The 18,799-nt window shown below is 44.3% G+C and overlaps 1 protein-coding gene across 5 annotated transcripts in view; it reads right to left on the reverse strand.

The window, feature by feature from the left end:
* NGLY1 (N-glycanase 1) overlaps positions 1 to 11,054 on the reverse strand; it is a 62,622-nt gene extending 51,568 nt beyond the window's left edge. For all 5 annotated transcript variants that reach the window (XM_089911233.1, XM_022554655.2, XM_022554656.3 and 2 more), the window contains exon 1: positions 10,891 to 11,054. In XM_089911233.1, coding sequence (XP_089767359.1) covers positions 10,891 to 11,021 — 131 coding nt within the window. In that variant the 5' untranslated portion in view covers positions 11,022 to 11,054. The remainder of the gene's footprint in view (positions 1 to 10,890) is intronic.
* Between the last annotated feature and the right edge of the window lie 7,745 nt (positions 11,055 to 18,799).

The following is an 18,799-nucleotide window of genomic DNA, read 5'->3' on the forward strand; positions in this document are numbered from 1 at the left end:
CCTCACTCAACCATCACTTTGAACACACTTTGGTGCCTTCCTAGCTGTCTTACCCACAGATACACAAACTGTTTCATTTACAGAAAATTAGCCTGTGTATTTACAACTGAATAGTAGGAAAAACACCCGCTTTGCACCTCGAAAGTCATAATCTACCATATTTCTAAGATTTTACAACATGTTAATAACAAGCCTCCCACTGAGTCACAGCATTCCTTTTCTCAGAAAAGGAAAGCTTAAATGTTTCTATTTCAGAAATGCTAGGAATTAAATATATCTGAGCATTCACTAGCTCTCTTCCTCTTTAGGACGCATAATCCCAGGAAGAGTTCTCACAAATGGAAATTTAGTACATGAGTGCATCCTAAATCTTGCATTTTTATTACTGATGACAAAAGTTGGTTTGTAGGCCATCTGAAAAACTATTTCTAGTCCTTCTGAAAATCTGTTAGTGCGACTTACATGTAAAATTTTCAGAAACATCTCTCTGCCTTTAGAACATCTGGGAAGCATCTCTGGCTCTAACTCCACCATTCTCTGCAGCTGACAACAAGGGAAACATGTGCACGTAAACTAGCTTAACATGAAAACTGAATGAGACTAACAAACAACACATGTGCCATGTTCTCTATTTCTTTCTATATTTTGCAACAATCTTATAATGTAGGTATTGTTTGTTCCTTTTAAAAATGAGGAAACTGAAGCCCAGTTTACATACATTCTTAGGAAATGGTTGACTGGGACTTAAACCCACTGGTTCGATTACAAATACTCTCCACCATACAAGCTGCCAACAAACTCAGCCATCCTCAGTTGACAACCTTGCTCAGTTTCTCCAGGTGTCAGTAGTAACCCAGATGAGAAATCTCAAGTTATTTCAGGTACAGTATTTTGTCTCCTCCCGTTACCAGCTCTACCCCTGGCACTCAGGCATCAAAGACTGCCAGTCCCTGACTACAATTCTTCTCTCTGTTACATCCACAGTTATGCTTATGCTCTGCAGTAGCTTCAGAAGTGAAACCCATGCCTTGTGTCTTCTCGCATCATTATTCCATGTGAATCTCTCATTATGCTTCTTTTTTGAGTTTAGAAACTACAATTACTTTCTGTTGCCTATCATGTCAAATATACGTTCTCTTACCAAACCTTTGTTCTCAGAACTGTTCCACACTAGGTCATCCAGCTATCTCCTCACATAAATATGTAAGTGCTTAAACATTGGCTTGGAATTAATTGTTCTCTACATTTTATGCTGTGGCTATTTTCCACACCTGTGTCTTTCTCCCAGACGTATTTATTTTCTTTGAAGGAAGAAACCACTTTCCATTCTTGGCCCTTCCCAATCACACCCAATGCAGTTCATAACCAGTAACTGTGTGCAGTTTGCAAAGGAAATTAGTGGGAAATCAAATATTGGTTTTTTTTTTTTACATCTTTATTGGAGTATAATTGCTTTACAATGGTGTGACAGTTTCTGCTTTATAACAAAGTGAATCAGTTATATATATACATATGTTCCCATACCTCTTCCCTCTTGCGTCTCCCTCCCTCCCACTCTCCCTATCCCACCCCTCTAGGTGGTCACAAAGCACCAAGCTGATCTCCCTGTGTTATGCGGCTGCTTCCCACTATTTACGTTTGGTAGTGTATATATGTTCATGCCGCTTTCTCACAGCTTACCCTTCCCCCTCCCCATATCCTCAAGTCCATTCTCTAGTAGGTCTTTGTCTTTATTCCTGTCTTACCCCTAGGTTCTTCATGACATTTTTTTCCCCTTAAATTCCATATATATGTGTTAGCATATGGTATTTGTCTTTCTTATTGTGACTTCACTCTGTATGACAGACTCTAGATCCATCCACCTCATTACAAATAGCTCAATTTCATTTCCTTTTATGACTGAGTAATATTCCATTATATATATGTGCCACATCTTCTTTATCCATTCATCCGATGATGGACACTTAGGTTGTTTCCATCTCCGGGCTATTGTAAATAGAGCTGCAATGAACATTTTGGTACATGACTCTCTGCATTATGGTTTTCTCAGGGTATATGCCCAGTAGTGGGATTGCTGGGTCATATGGTAGTTCTATTTGTAGTTTTTTAAGGAACCTCCATACTGTTCTCCATAGTGGCTGTACCAATTCACATTCCCACCAGCAGTGCAAGAGTGTTCCCTTTTCTCCACACCCTCTCCAGCATTTATTGTTTCTAGATTTTTTGATGATGGCCATTCTGACTGGTGTGAGATGATATCTCATTGTAGTTTTGATTTGCATTTCTCTAATGATTGATGATGTTGAGCATTCTTTCATGTGTTTGTTGGCAATCTGTATATCTTCTTCGGAGAAATGTCTATTTAGATCTTCTGCCCATTTCTGGATTGGGTTGTTTTTTTGTTATTGAGCTGCATGAGCTGCTTATAAATTTTGGAGATTAATCCTTTGTCAGTTGCTGCATTTGCAAATATTTTCTCCCATTCTGAGGGTTGTCTTTTGGTCTTGTTTATGGTTTCCTTTGCTGTGCAAAAGCTTTGAAGTTTCATTAGGTCCCATTTATTTTTGTTTTTATTTCCATTTCTCTAGGAGGCGGGTCAAAAAAGATCTTGCTGTGATTTATGTCAGAGTGTTCTGCCTATGTTTTCCTCTAAGAGTTTGATAGTTTCTGGCCTTACATTTAGGTCTTTAATCCATTTCGAGCTTATTTTTGTGAATGGTGTTAGGGAGTGATCTAATCTCATACCTGTCCAGTTTTCCCAGCACCACTTATTGAAGAGGCTGTCCTTTCTCCACTGTACATTCCTGCCTCCTTTATCAAAGATAAGCTGACCATACGTGCCTGGGTTTATCTCTGGGCTTTCTATCCTTTTCCATTGATCAATCTTTCTGTTTTTGTGCCAGTACCATACTGTCTTGATTACTGTAGCTTTGTAGTATAGTCTGAAGTCAGGGAGCCTGATTCCTCCAGCTCCATTTTTCGTTCTCAAGATTGCTTTGGCTATTCGGGGTCTTTTGTGTTTCCATACAGATTGTGAAATTTTTTGTCCTAGCTCTGTGAAAAATGCCAGTGGTAGTTTGATAGGGATTGCATTGAATCTGTAGATTGCTTTGGGTAGTAGAGTCACTTTGACAATGTTGATTCTTTCAATCCAAGAACATGGCATATCTCTCCATCTATTTGTATCATCTTTCATTTCTTTCATCAGGGTCTTATAATTTTCTGCATACAGGTCTTTTGTCTTCTTAAGTAGGTTTATTCCTAGATATTTTATTCTTTTTGTTGCAATGGTAAATGGGAGTGTTTTCTTGATTTCACTTTCAGATTTTTCATCATTAGTGTATAGGAACGCCAGAGATTTCTGTGCATTAATTTTCTATCCTGCTACTTTACCAAATTCATTGATTAGCTCTAGTAGTTTTCTGGTAGCATCTTTAGGATTCTCTATGTATAGTATCATGTCATCTGCAAACAGTGACAGCTTTACTTCTTCTTTTCCGATTTGGATTCCTTTTCTTCTCTGATTGCTGTGGCAAAAATTTCCAAAACTATTTTGAATAAGAGTGGTGAGAGTGGGCAACCTTGTCTTGTTCCTGATCTTAGTGGAAATGCTTTCAGTTTTGTACCATTGAGGATGATGCTGGCTGTGGGTCTGTCATATACGGCCTTTATTATGTTGAGGCAAGTTCCCTCTATGCCTACTTTCTGCAGGGTTTTTATCATAAATGGGTGTTGAATTTTGTTGAAACCTTTCTCTGTATCTGTTGAGATGATCATTATGGTTTTCTCCTTCAATTTGTTAATATGGTGAATCACGTTGATTGATTTGCGTACATTGAAGAATCCTTGCATTCCTGGAATAAACCCCACGTGATCATGGTGTATGATCCTTTTAATGTGCTGTTGGATTCTATTTGTTAGTATTTTGTTGAGGATTCTTGCATCTATATTCATCAGTGATATTGGCCTGTAGTTTTCTTTCTTTGTGACATCCTTGTCTGGTTTTGGTATCAGGGTGATGGTGGCCTCATAGAATGAGTTTGGGAGTGTTCCTCCCTCTGCTACATTTTGGAAGAGTTTGAGAAGGATAGGTGTTAGCTCTTCTCTCAATGTTTGATAGAATTCGCCTGTGAAGCCATCTGGTCCTGGGCTTTTGTTTGTTGGAAGATTTTTAATCACAGTTTCAATTTCAGTGCTTGTGATTGGTCTGTTCATATTTTCTGTTTCTTCCTGATTCAGTCTTGGCAGGTTGTGCCTTTCTAAGAATTTGTCCATTTCTTTCAGGTTGTCCATTTTATTGGCATAAAGTTGCTTGTAGTAATCTCTCATGATCTTTTGCATTTCTGCAGTGTCAGTTGTTACTTTTCCTTTTTCATTTCTAATTCTATTGAGTTTTCTCCCTTTTTTTCTTGATGAGTCTGGCTAATGGTTTATCAATTTTGTTTATCTTCTCAAAGAACCAGCTTTTAGTTTTACTGATCTTTGCTATTGTTTCCTTCATTTCTTTTTCTATTATTTCTGATCTGATTTTTATGATTTCTTTCCGTCTGCTAACTTTGGGGTTTTTTTGTTCTTCTTTCTCTAATTGCTTTAGGTGCAAGGTTAGGTTGTTTATTCGAGATGTTTCCTGTTTCTTAAGGTAGGATTTTATTCCTATAAACTTCCCTCTTAGAACTGCTTTTGCTGCATCCCATAGGTTTTGGGGCATCGTGTCTCCATTGTCATTTGTTTCTGGGTATTTTTTTAATTTCCTGTTTGATTTCTTCAGTGATCACTTCGTTAATAAGTAGTGTATTGTTTAGCCTCCATGTGTTTGTATTTTTTACAGACCTTTTCCTGTAATTGATATGTAGTCTCATAGCATTGTGGTCAGAAAACATACTTGATACAATTTCAATTTTCTTAAATTTACCAAGGCTTGATTTGTGACCCAAGATATGATCTATCCTGGAGAATGTTCCATGAGCACTTGAGAAAAATGTGTATTCTGTTGTTTTTGGATGGAATGTCCTATAAATATCAATTAAGTCCATCTTGTTTAATGTATCATTTAAAGCTTGTGTTTCCTTATTTATTTTCATTTTGGATGATCTGTCCATTGGTGAAAGTGGGGTGTTAAAGTCCCCTACTATGAATGTGTTACTGTCGATTTCCCCTTTTATGGCTGTTAGTATTTGCCTTATGTATTGAGGTGCTCCTATGTTGGGTGCATAGATATTTACAATTGTTATATCTTCTTGGATCGATCCCTTGATGATTATGTAGTGTCCTTCTTTGTCTCTTCTAATAGTCTTTATTTTAAAGTCTATTTTGTCTGATATCAGAATTGCTACTTCAGCTTTCTTTTGGTTTCCATTTGCATGGAATATCTTTTTCCATTCCCTCACTTTCAGTCTGTATGTGTCTCTAGATCTGAAGTGGGTCTCTTGTAGACAGCAAATATATGGGTCTTGTTTTTGTATCCATTCAGCCAATCTGTGTCTTTTGGTGGGAGCATTTAGTCCATTTACATTTAAGGTAATTATCTATATGTATGTTCCTATTCCCATTTTAATTGTTTTGGGTTCGTTATTGTAGGTCTTTTCCTTCTCTTGTGTTTCTTGCCTAGAGAAGTTCCTTTAGCATTTGTTGTAAAGCTGGTTTGGTGGTGCTGAACTCTCTCAGCTTTTGCTTGTCTGTAAAGGTTTTAATTTCTCCATCAAATCTGAATGAGATCCTTGCTGGGTAGAGTAATCTTGGTTGCAGGTTTTTCTCCTTCATCACTTTAAATATGTCCTGCCAGTCCCTTCTGGCTTGCAGAGTTTCTGCTGAAAGATCAGCTATTAACCTTATGGGGATTCCCTTGTGTGTTATTTGTTGTTTTTCCCTTGCTGCTTTTAATATGCTTTCTTTGTATTTAATTTTTGACAGTTTGATTAATATGTGTCTTGGCGTATTTCTCCTTGGATTTATCCTGTATGGGACTCTCTGTGCTTCCTGGACTTGATTAACTATTTCCTTTCCCATATTAGGGAAGTTTTCAACTATAATCTCTTCAAATATTTTCTCAGTCCCTTTCTTTTTCTCTTCTTCTTCTGGAACCCCTATAATTCAATGTTGGTGCATTTAATGTTCTCCCAGAGGTCTCTGAGACTGTCCTCAGTTCTTTTCATTCTTTTTTCTTTATTCTGCTCTGCAGTAGTTATTTCCACTATTTTATCTTCCAGGTCACTTATCCGTTCTTCTGCCTCAGTTATTCTGCTACTGATCCCATCTAGAGTATTTTTAATTTCATTTATTGTGTTGTTCATCGTTGCTTGTTTCATCTTTAGTTCTTCTAGGTCCTTGTTAAATGTTTCTTGTATTTTGTCTATTCTATCTCCAAGATTTTGGATCATCTTTACTATCATTATTCTGAATTCTTTTTCAGGTAGACTGCCTATTTCCTCTTCATTTGTTAGGTCTGGTGGGTTTTTATCTTGCTCCTTCATCTGCTGTGTGTTTTTCTGTCTTCTCATTTTGCTTAACTTACTGTGTTTGGGGTCTCCTTTTTGCAGGCTGCAGGTTCGTAGTTTCTGTTGTTTTTGGTGTCTGTCCCCAGTGACTAAGGTTGGTTCAGTGGGTTGTGTAGGCTTCCCGGTGGAGGGGACTAGTGCCTGTGTTCTGTTGCATGAGGCTGGATCTTGTCTTTCTGGTGGGCAGGTCCACGTCTGGTGGTGGGTTTTGGGGTGTCTGTGGCCTTATTATGATTTTAGGCAGCCTCTCTTTTAATGAGTGGGGTTGTGTTCCTGTTTTGCTAGTTGTTTGGCATAGGGTGCCCAGCACTGTAGCTTGCTGGTCGTTGAGTGAAGCTGGGTGCTGGTGTTGAGATGGAGATCTCTGGGAGATTTTTGCCGTTTGATATTATGTCGAGCTGGGAGGTCTCTTGTGGACCAGTGTACTGAATTTGGCTCTCCTACCTCAGAGGCTCAGCACTGATTCCTGGCTGCAGCACCAAGAGCCTTTCATCCACATGGCTCAGAATAAAAGGGAGAAAAACTAGAAAGAAAGAAAGAAAGGAAGGAAGGTCGGAAGGAAGATAAAAGAAAGAAAAAAAGGAGGGAAGGAAGGAAGGATAGAAGGAAAGAAGAAAGAAGGGAGGGAGGGGGGAGAGGGAGGGAGGAAGGGGAGAGGGAGGGAGGGGGAGGGAGGGGGAGGGAGGGAGGGAGGGAGGAAGGAAGGAAGGCAGGAAGGAAGGAAAGAAAGAAAGAAGATAAAATAAAATAAAAGATAAAATAAAATGAAGTTAATAAAATAGAAAGTATTTATTAAGAAAAAAAATTTTTTAAGAAGAAAAACAAAAAAAACCCACACAGATAGAATCCTAGGACAAATGGTGGAAGCAAATCTATACAGACAAAATCTTGCACAGAAGCATACACATACACACTCACAAAAAGAGGAAAAAGGGGGAAAATCATAAATCTTGCTCTCAACGTCCACCTCCTCAATTTGGGATGATTCGTTGTGTATACATGTATTCCGCAGGTGCAGGTACAACAAGCTGACTGTGGAGCTTTAATCCGCTGCTTCTGAGGCTGCTGGGAAAGATTTCCCTTTCTCTTCTTTGTTCGCACAGCTCCCGGGGTTCAGCTTTGGATTTGGACCCGCCTCTGCATGCAGGTTGCCTGAGGGCGTCTGTTCTTCGCTCAGCAGACAGGACGGGGTTAAAGGAGCCGCTGATTCGGGGGCTCTGGCTCACTCAGGCCAGGGGGAGGTAGGGGCACGATGCGGGGTGAGCCTGCGGCTGCAGAGGCCAGCGTGACGTTGTACCAGCCTGAGGCTCACCGTGCGTTCTCCCAGGGAAGTTGTCCCTGGATCCCAGGACCCTGGCAGCGGCGGGCTGCCCAGGCTCCCCGGAAGGGGCGTGTGGATAGTGACCTGTGCTCGCACACAGGCTTCTTGGTGGCGGCAGCAGCAGCAGCCTTAGCCTCTCATGCCCGTGTCTGGGGTCCGCGCTTTTAGCCGCGGCTCGCGCCCGTCTCTGGAGCTCCTTTAAGCAGCGCTCTTAATCCCCTCTCCTCGCGCACCAGGAAACAAAGAGGGAAAAAGTCTCTTGCCTCTTCGGCAGGTCCAGACTTTTCCCCAGACTCCCTCCCGGCTAGCCGTGGTGCACTAGCCCCCTGCAGGGTGTGTTCACGCCGCCAACCCCAGTCCTCTCCCGGCGCTCGGACCGAAGCCCCAGCCTCAGCTCCCAGCCCCGCCCGCCCCGGCGGGTGAGCAGACAAGCCTCTCGGGCTGGTGAGTGCCGGTCGGCACCAATCCTCTGTGCAGGAATCTCCCCGCTTTGCCCTCCGCACCCCTGTTGCTGTGCTGTCCTCCGCGGCTCCGAAGCTTCCCCCTCCGCCACCCGCAGTCTCCACCCGCGAAGGGGCTTCCTAGTGTGTGGCAACCTTTCCTCCTTCACAGCTCCCTTCCAGAGGTGCAGGTCCCGTCCCTATTCTTTTGTCTCTGTTTATTCTTTTGCCCTACCCAAGTACGTGGGGACTTTCTTGCCTTTTGGGAGGTCTGAGGTCTTCTGCCAGCGTTCAGTAGGTGTTCTGTAGGTGTTGTTCCACGTGTATATGTATTTCTGGTGTATCTGTGGGGAGGAAGGTGATCTCCGCGTCTTACTCTTCCGCCATCTTCCCCTCCTCCCCCCGAATTTAGTCAAATATTGTTTTTTAAAAAATGAATGAAGCAAGTTTCCTAGGGAACCCACATGGAATGCCAGTAAAACTACTGCAGATTTTTGAAAGGTAGATACTGAGGAAAGCTGATTTTTATCTATAAGTCAGTGAACTGAAAAAACGGTTCAAACCCATGGTACACTGTGCATGCAAATTAGTATATACTTCATTGTATAATTTCATTAGCTTTACGAGCCTTAGTTGGGGAATAGGATAAACATCATCTGAAGCAGAAATTTCAAACTTAACCCAAAGTATTATTTTCACCAGTGTATAGTGACAAATATCACTGTTAACAGCAACAATTAAAAAACTGCAAATGAAATTCTCATTTCAGCACTCACCCTATAAAATACTATGTCAGATCCTGAGGTAGGAGCAAAGGATATCAAGACAACATCCCTTATCTCTCATGCTAAAGGAGTTCCTAAAACAGCAAAAGAAACGATGGTTTCCTCTATTCTCATATAAGTTAGATTAGCCTGTCTGTAATGCAGTATAGCTAAGGGATCAAGAAGAGGCCTGGGGCTTTTCTGTTAAGAGGCAAGCAAATCACTGGACTTGGAAGCAGAAGAAAAGGTGAGGTTTTTCCCCCCCTCTGAAGACCAAACGAGTTTGAACTGTAAGAATGAGGGCACGAACTAATACTATTACTTAAGACAAACAAAAAAGGGTAGTTTTTCATACCATCTCCACTTATATGAGTTCCAGACTCCTAATTCCCTTTTTGGATAAAAAACCTTTTTAAGATAAGAAACATAAGCCATAGTAGAGACTATAACATACACTGACAGCATGCCAGGTTTCTTCTATGAGTTTGGTAAACACTCATAATGACGATAATGATGGAAAAGACTTCCTTCCTCAAAACACCTTGATCTCAGCATTTGTGGTTTCCCTGGATTGAAAGAAGTGAATCCTCATTACAAGGGCAACTCCCTTTTCTGAAGAATGGGGTTTAAATAGTTTGGCGGCTTTCCAGATGGGAGGTGCTAGCTGACGGCCTCTGGAGAACTCTGCCTCGGAGTTCACTGTGCAGAATCCTCTGGCATCCTTGCGCTCTGAAGAGCTGTCAGGTCTCCCAGGGCTGAGAAGGTGAGCTGAGAGGGTGTCACAGAGGAGGAAGGCGGCCCCCATATAGGTCTTAACTGTGCAGCTGTGCACAGTGCACATGCTGCATCCCTCTCTGCATCTGTCACACAACAAGGGCTCAATATGTTCTTCTTTCAATTCACTTTTTAAATCATTAATGTTGCCTATATGAGCCATATTAAAACTGCCATGGGTTAAGACACTGCACTTGTAACTAAGGTCTCCAAAACTGGGTCACGTGAAATCTATAACCTTGACACTGCGAAGGATCTCCTTTTAGACTTCAGGCCAATACATCCACCCCTTAGAAAAGCAAGCGCACCAGGGGCTGGGGGGCGGGGGGCAGAGCCTATATGATCACGGCGCCCTGATAAACGAGCTAACAGCACTAAGGCGGAGGCACGTGGGGCTCCTTTTCCCTCCCCCACACATCCCGTCCCTCAGGACACCCCATCATTTGATCTAAGAGTGGAGGGACGTAATGCTTCAAAATGACTAATACAACTTACTTTCCAATTCCCCAAATCTGTAAGGTTCCTTAGAGGTCTAGAAGTGCACTCAGAGAAAAAGGAAACAAACTACTCTTAGCCAAGGTTATCCTCACGAACACCACGGTAGTGTTAGGCTCTAGTATTAGGATATTCACAAAATGCTGGGAAGAAAACATCTTGTCCGTGACAAACTTCTGAGAAGCCCAATGGCAACTGAAGGCTGCTGGTGGGTAAAACGCACGCAGTGGGGATGAAACGCTGTCGCCGCTCCTGTCCTGACACGTAAGACTGTTCAACCGCCAGGCCGAGGCCAGAGCCCGGGGCGCGCCTTCCCCTCCTCCGCCCCGCGCGTCCCGGGACCCGGCTCGCCCTGGGCTCCGCGACAGCAGGTGTCCGGTCACAGGTGCAGAGACTCCCTCCGCTCCGGCGGGGCTGGGCCGGGCGGGTCTCCAGGCCCCTGGCGGGCGGCCCCAGCTCCCCCCCGCCGCCCCCCTGAGCGGGAGCCAGGCCCGGGGCCCTCCCGGCCTCCGCGCCCCCGGGGCCGGCCGGGCGCCCCCAAACCCGGCCGCGCGTGCGCCGCGCCCCGCCCGCTGGCACGCGTCCCGCCCGCGGCCCCGCACCTGAGGATGTTGTCCGCGTAGGTGAGCAGCAGCTTGGAGGCCTCCAGGAAGGTCTCCGGGGTGTTCTGACAGAGCTCGGCCACCGCCGGGGACGCGGACCCACAGGAACTGCCCAGCGCCGCCGCCGCCATACTCGAGCGCGCGGCCGTGACCCCCCCCCCCCCCACGCCCCGCCCGCACCGCGTGCGCTCTGAGCAGGCGCCTCAGCTCGCCGCGCTCTGCGGCCGGCCGGTGGGCGGGGGCTGGTCTCCAGGGGCGGGGGCCCGGCCGAGAGGGAGGGGGCTGGTCTCCAGGGGCGGGGCTCGACCGAGAGGGAAGGGGCTGGTCTCCAGGGGCGGGGCCCGGCCGAGTGGGAAGGGGCTGGGGCTAGTCTCCAGGGCGGGGGGGGGGGGCGTTCAGGGCTCGTGAGGGGGGCAAGGCTCGTGTGTGGGGGGGTGGTCTCCTGGGGACGGGGCGTTTTCCAGGGGGGTGGGGTCTGATATCCTGGGCTGGGGACTCGGCGGGAGGTGAGGGGGGCGGCTGGTCTCCAGGGGGCGGGGACTAGTATCCGGGACCGGTGGGGTTCGTCTGGGAGGAGCTGGGGGCTGTTTGGGGCTGTTTGGGGCCGTTGGGGGCTTGGGCCGACAGGGGCCTGGTTGTCAGGGCCTGGGGGCTTCGACCAGGCTGGGGTGTGGGTCTTGGTCGTCCGGACCGAGGGGCTTTGCCCATGTGTGTCTGGTGGTCTGGACCGCGGGGTGGGGTGGAGGGGCGGGGGTTTCGCGCCGGGGTAGGGGGTGCTGGCTGGTGCATCGCAGGAACCCAGGTTCCTCGGCGCCTCGGGGCCGGCCTCAATAGATCCAGCCAGACGGTGGAGAAACCCCCTATATTCCAACCACCCCTTTGCCCCCAGATGAAACTATTCTACAGCTTCCTCCTCGCAGATGGTCAGGCCTTCCTAAGTAAATGTGGATGAAAGACCCCAGAGGGAAGCAGAAAACCACGTTCAAAACCAAACACATAAACTCTGCTGGGTTTCTCCTATATGGATTTTTTTTGGAATTAGATAAATGATTTAAAATCTCTTGCATAAGTCCCAGCTCAGAGAATATGATGCTTCTGTAAAGAAGTTTTTTTCAAAACTGCAGTTTGCAACATAGTGGGTTGTGGACTCTACTGACCAAAGTAAAACACATATCCAATAACGACAAAGTAGAATGGAATGGAGGAGAAAGGAAAGACAGCAAAATTATGCATCCCATGTAGTAAGTGTACGTATTAATTTGTGACTTTGTTTCGCAGGTAGATCTTGTGATCAGTGTCCTTTATTCCTCTTAAAAGAAGAATCCTAACATCTTTAATCCATCATCTACCTCTCCATGACCTTGAAAGTGTACTTTACCAATGCCTTCTTTCTTTTCCAAACCTCAACAAATATTTTTCTTGACACTATATATTTTTAAAAGTTGTTTGCCTAAGTAGCTTCTTTGAATATTCTTGATGCTTTATCTTCAGTTCGCTTTTTAAATTTGAAATTTTCTTCTAATGTCTCTGAGCAAGACCCTGAGCAATAACCACCCACTTCAGTTACCATTCACTTGCCAGATATATGTGAGAAGTTTTTAATAAATATGTAGGTTTTTGGACCAGCTTCCAAGAATAGTGTTTAACTGATAGTGTGTTGCTAGCTGCTGTAACTGAAATTTTCAGTGACGTAACATGAGAAATTTCTTTCTTGTTCATACAAGAGGTATCATTTGTCAGTGAGCAGCTTTCCTCCAGATAATGATGCAGGGCCCCAGGCTCCTTTCATCCCATAGAAGTCAACAAACATTTTCTATAAATGACCAAATATTAAATGTTTAAGGGTTTGTGGCCATAGGGGCTCTGGTTCAACTATTTAACTCTGCCTTTGCAGTTGTTCCATAGACAATACAGTTTGCCCTTGAACAACGTGGGCACCAACCCTCCAAGCATTCAAATTCTGTGTATAACTTCCTCTGTATCTGAGGTTCCACTGTATCTGTGGTTCTGAATCTGAGGTTGCAACTCACAGTGGGCCAGGTAGCACTGTAGTATTTACTGTTGAAAAAAAATCCTCATATAAGTGGACCCATGCAGTTCAAACCCGTGTTGTTCAAGGGTCAACTGTACTTTAAAATGAATGTGTATGGGTATGTCCAATGAAACTATTTACAAAAACAAGCAGCCTTCTGGATTTAGCGTGTGGTTTGCTAACTACTGCTATATGGCCACAGAGACTTTTGCATTTAGTTAGTGATTGGGCAGAAAGACCGCATACCTGCTTCTTAACCACATGGGCCCAGGAATGACAAAAGCGTTTTCTCTACTGTATCATTAGTGAAAATGAAGCCCCATCTAGATGAAAAGGGAGGGAGCCTGGGAAATGTAGTCCTTAGCTGGACAGGCACCACCCACAACTCTGGGAATTGTGGGATGGGAGGTGGGAGGCCTGGGATGTAACTAGCTGTCTCTATCACTAACAGTATTCCCCTGAGTTTCTTCTTTCCATCAGCACACTCATTTATTCTTATAATAATTGTATAAGGTTATCATATACTATCTAGTATTTATGACTTTTTTTAAGGCTACAGACCACTTGTTTTTCTTTTTTTTCCAAATAAACCCTTAGGAGGAAACCTAGTATATACAAAACACCAAAGTGGAGGCGCTCTAGAACTGAAGCAGGAATGCTTGTGTGGTGGGGGAAGAATAGAATGTTATCAACTTAGCTTTCCCCTTGAGTAGATAATGGCTTTAAGGTACTTTTGTGAGGGACATGCAAACACAGTGTGAAAACCAATGCCATAAAATTAATGCTGTTAAAATAACGTACAGTCCATAAAATCATAGAAATCCTCATTTCAATGGTAATTCACTAAATTATTGTTTATTTTAATTCACCTGAAATTTAAATCCTTCCCAATTACTTTTTTTTTTTTTTAATTTATTTCTTTTGGCTGCGTTGGATCTTCATTGCTGCGCGCGGGCTTTCTTTTTAGTTGCAGCAAGAGGGGGCTACTCTTCGTTGCGGTGCACGGGCTTCTCATTGCAGTGGCTTCTCTTGTTCCAGAGCACGGGCTCTAGGTGCGCGGGCTTCAGTAGCTGTGGCGCACGGGCTCAGTAGTCGTGGCTCGCGGGCTCTAGAGCGCAGGCTCAGTAGTTGTGGCTCACGGGCTTAGTTGCTCCGTGGCATGTGGGATCTTCCCTGACCAGGGCTCAAACCCGTGTGCCCTGCATCGGCAGGTGGATTCTTAAGCACTGCACCACCAGGGAAGCCCCCCAATTACTCTTTACTTTGAGTAACTACTCTCTCTCTTGGATACCACCATCTATGAAGCTATTAAGGGAATTTATTATAACAAGGGACTTGGCTCATTCTTTTTCCTGCCTGCTTCTTCCACTTAAGTCAAGTTGAAAATATTTTGATTCTTCAGTTTCCTTTAGAAAAGTTAAAGGCTTTAAGCTAGTCAATCTCTTTATACCCACCATTGCTCCAAACACATAAAAGGATGTTCTAGTATTAAATTAGCTTTGAACTTCCTGTTCATTCACTTGATTTTTTTTTTTTTTTTTTTGCTTCAAGATAATGAATTTCTTTTTAGGATTCCAGCTTTGTTAAGAACATCATCTTTAGAGTTGACATATGGTGGCACTATCCTTAAAATGAAATAAAGATATAACTCACTGAAACTTCCCCAGGATAGGTTTTGTCATAAAAAAGAAAATGTTGGGACTTCCCTCGTGGCTCAGTGGTTAAGACTCTGCCTGTCAACGCAGGGCACATGGGTTCAAGCCCTGGGCCGGGAAGATCCCACATGCCGCGGAGCAACTAAGCCCGTGTGCCACGACAACTGAGCCTGCGCTCTAGAGCCCGCCAAGCCACAACTGCTGAGCCCGTGAGCCACAACTACTGAAGCCAGCATGCCTAGAGCCCGTGCTCTGCAACAAGAGAAGCCACCGCAATGAGAAGCCTGCACACCTCAAAGAAGAGTAGCCCCTGCTCGCCGCAACTAGAGAAAGACTGCGCGCAGCAACAAAGGCCCAACTCAGCCAAAAATAAATAAATATATTTAAAAAAAAAAGAAAAGAAAATGTTGACCTCAGTAAAAGGTTATTGGCAAGGAGAAGGGTTGAAGCCTCTCCGGAACTGATGTGGTAGCTCACTACTGTGTAACTGTATTAAGTAATTAAGCAACTATTATTTATTGAGCACATGCTGTATGCAAAGCAGTCTGAGATGGATGACATAAGAAACTTTTAATCTAGTAGGAAGGACAAAATGAATAATAATACCTTACATACAGATAGCCCTTCAGTTGATGAAACAGAGTTACTGTGAAAAAATCATTTGGTAAGAAATGCACAAAGTGGTATAGGCATAAGGGTATGTGTTTATTAATTCATTCTGTAATTCATTCATTCACCAAATAGTTATGAAGCCAATGGCCATGCGCCACACACTGTGAAGCAGGGGAGGAGATGAGCACAGGCCCCGCCTTCGTAAGAGTCATCGAGTTCGAGCACTGGTGAGACCAGCAGTATCAGCATCACCAGGGAACTATCAGGATATTCTCAAGCCCCACCATTAAAGATGAGGCCCAGGGCTTCCCTGGTGGCGCAGTGGTTGAGAGTCCGCCTGCCGATGCAGGGGACACGGGTTCGTGCCCCGGTCTGGGAAGATCCCACATGCCACGGAGCGGCTGGGCCCGTGAGCCATGGCCGCTGAGCCTGCGCGTCCAGAGCCTGTGCTCCGCAACGGGAGAGGCCACAGCAGTGAGAGGCCCGCGTACCGCAAAAAAAAGAAAAAAAAAAGATGAGGCCCAGCAATGTGTGTAGTAAGCCCTTCAGGTGATTTAGGTGCACGGTAAATTTGGAGAACTATTAGTTTAGAAGAAGGAAAATTCCACTGTGGTTGCAGTTTCATGGAAGAAGAATTTGAAAAGAACCCTTAAATTGGGAGGTTAATGACATGAGGAAGGGCAGGACTTCCCAGCTGTGGGAGGAAATGCCCCCAACACACACTTAATTAAGGACAGCATCCTAGCACTCTCTCCTCCGTGCCACTGCCTTAGTTTAGGGCTTCACCAGTCTTTTTTTTAATATTTATTGGAGCATAGTTGCTTTACAATGTTGTGTTAGTTTCTGCTGTACAGCAAAGTGAATCAGCCATATGTATACATATATCCTCTTTTTTGGATTTCCTTCCCGTTTAGGTCACCACAGAGCATTGAGTCCCCTGTGCTATACAGTAGGTTCTTATTATTATCTATTTTATACATAGTAGTGTACATATGTCAATCCCAAGCCCCCAATTCATCCCCTCCGTAGAGCCTCACCAGTCTTAACTCTTTTCCCCATGTCCACTCCCACATTCCCCAATCCCCCTGCACATGCTGCAACGATGATCTTTCTAAACCACCCATCTGATCATGTTATTCTTCTGCTGAAACGTTTATGGCTACCCCTTGCCCACATGTAACTGAGCAGGACCCTATGAGGCCTTCCCAGAATAGACCTCCACCCACATCCTACACCTGCCTTTTGTTTGTAGAAAAACTTTAGTTGAAGAATAATCAGAGAAGTGAGAAAATGCAGAAAGAAAGGAAGACAATCAAGCAAGACAAAATAACAATAGTTTAGCCATTAAACAGAGTCAAGGACCTTTAGTTCTTCCTCCAGGACTATAGAGAATATTCTGAGCCACATCCTTTGAGCTGTTTTGCAGATACTGAAAACCCCACAAGGTGGAGGAAGTTAACTGTCTGCTGCCCACAGGCATGTAGACCTCAGACCGGTTGGAACCAGAAGGCTGACGATGCCGACTCCCCATTACGTCACCACCAACCAATCAGAATGTCCACGAGCTGACCACGCCCTGCTCCTTGAACACCGTAAGACTTCTCTCGACCCCCTCCAGGGCGGGGCGCACAGTCTTGAGGGCACGAGCCCACTGTGGCCCCCTTTGCCTGGCAAAGCAATTAAGCCATTTCTTTCTATTTCACCCAAAACTCTGTCTCCGAGATTTAATCTGGCACCAGTGTAGAGGCCAGATTTCAGCAACACACACTCTACCGCCAAATGATGTCACGAGTCAGGCAAGAAACTTGAATGTACTAAGTGGCTTTGTTCAAGACAAAAGAACTAGCAGAGAGTCCGGTGAAGGGAATGAGAGAGTTTACCATTTCCTTCCTAGAGGAATTTAGATTCAATAAAAGAATGTTGCAGTCCATGTTAGACCAGGGCTGCCTGCATATCATTTCTGACCTACAGGATCAAATCCAAAGTCTTCTGCACAACATCCAAGACTTTTTCAGATCAGCCCCTGCTTCACTCTCATGCTTTCACTGTTGCTTTGTCCCACACCTCACATCCAGCATTGGCCACATTGAACTACTACTAGCAGTTTGTGGAAGATATCAGGTATCCAGGCCTTTGTTCTACTCTGTCAGGATGCCCTTTCCCACCAAATTTACTAGACAAACATGTACTCATTTTCAAGATGCAGTTCAAAGGTCAACTTTTTTGAAGGCTTTCCTGACTTTGGAAGGTAGTATTGACCCAGTTGTCTCCTTTGTATTATTATAATTCTGTCATATTCTTCTATTACAGCACCTGTTTCAGTGGTTTGCACATATTTGTCTCCATGGCTGTTTCCTTAGACTATGAACTTCCTGAAAGCAAGAACCATACCCTATTCATTTTCATATGCCAGCTTCTAGCACAGCTTAGGAAGAAAATGAATGTTGAACAAAAGAAAGTACAAGCAAAGATACAGAGATGAAAAAAGACAAGCTGAAGTCAATCTAGAGATGATAAGATCACTTTTGCTGGGTGTTGGGCTGCACCCTGCAGGCCTGCAAGCCCTGGGCTTACCCAGCTTCAAGACAAAAGAAAGAGCCCAGAGTCAGTGACAGAGACACCAGTGGTTTAGTGGATGGGGGGATCTTACATGTCTGAAGCAAGGTCGTGGAGTGACACCCCACCGTCTGCAGCAGACGGTGGGCAGGACATGGCAGCAGTCTTTGCTCCAGGGGGAGGGGGAGGTTACCAGTTACAGGGGAATTGATGTCAGGTTGGCTCATCGGTTACCAGCAGTGAGGCACGCCCCTCACTGCTTCTTTGATGAACTCTCACGTTACAGAGGTTCTGATCTAAAGATTAGTCACCAGCTGGGGCTGGGGGCAAGTCTGTAGGAAGGTCAGTCACGTGAGTAGGGTGTAGGTGAAGCAGGCACTGGTCAGGCAGAGGATGTACAGAGTGCAAGAGAACAGCCATCTTGGGTGGAAATCTATTTTAATAGAGAATGGGAACTATATCTGGAAAGATAGTTTTGAATCACATTACAAAAAATTTAAGTAAACATATGTCTGAACAAGAGGCTATGGCAAGTGGAGCCTTTTTGAAGATTTTGGTACTTTAGCTAAAACACCATGGTATTTTAACAAGGAATATGGTACTAAATCATACAGTATAGCTATTAGAATATCATAAAATCTCTCACCCCTTTCCAGACCAAAGGAAAGATCAGAGGTAGAAATAAAAATGAAAAGACTTTTGGTGGCTTTACTTTCCTACAATTTTTTTTCCTGTTTTTTGGCCACACTGCACAGCTTGCAGGATCTTAGTTCCCCAACCAGCGGAAGCGGGGAGTCCTAACCACTGGTCCGCCAGAGAATTCCCTCTACAATATTTTAATTGACTTGTCACTTCTTATCCAAGATAATTTTGTGATGTTACAAAAGAAAAAAGAACAGCATGTTAAAACTGTGTTTCATATGAGTTTGGCTTCAAAAAATATTTTAGGACTTTTCACACTATGATTTTAAAATATTATATAGCCATGAAGAGAGGAGAGAGCAAGTTTGGGTACCTCTCACTCCTTAACTTTTAGTTGTACTTTTGTTTTTTA

The sequence above is a fragment of the Delphinapterus leucas genome, chromosome 4 (genome assembly GCF_059928025.1).
Source record: "Delphinapterus leucas isolate spDelLeu-1000000601 "Yukka" chromosome 4, BTC_Dleu_Yukka2, whole genome shotgun sequence".
Taxonomy (NCBI): domain Eukaryota; kingdom Metazoa; phylum Chordata; class Mammalia; order Artiodactyla; family Monodontidae; genus Delphinapterus; species Delphinapterus leucas.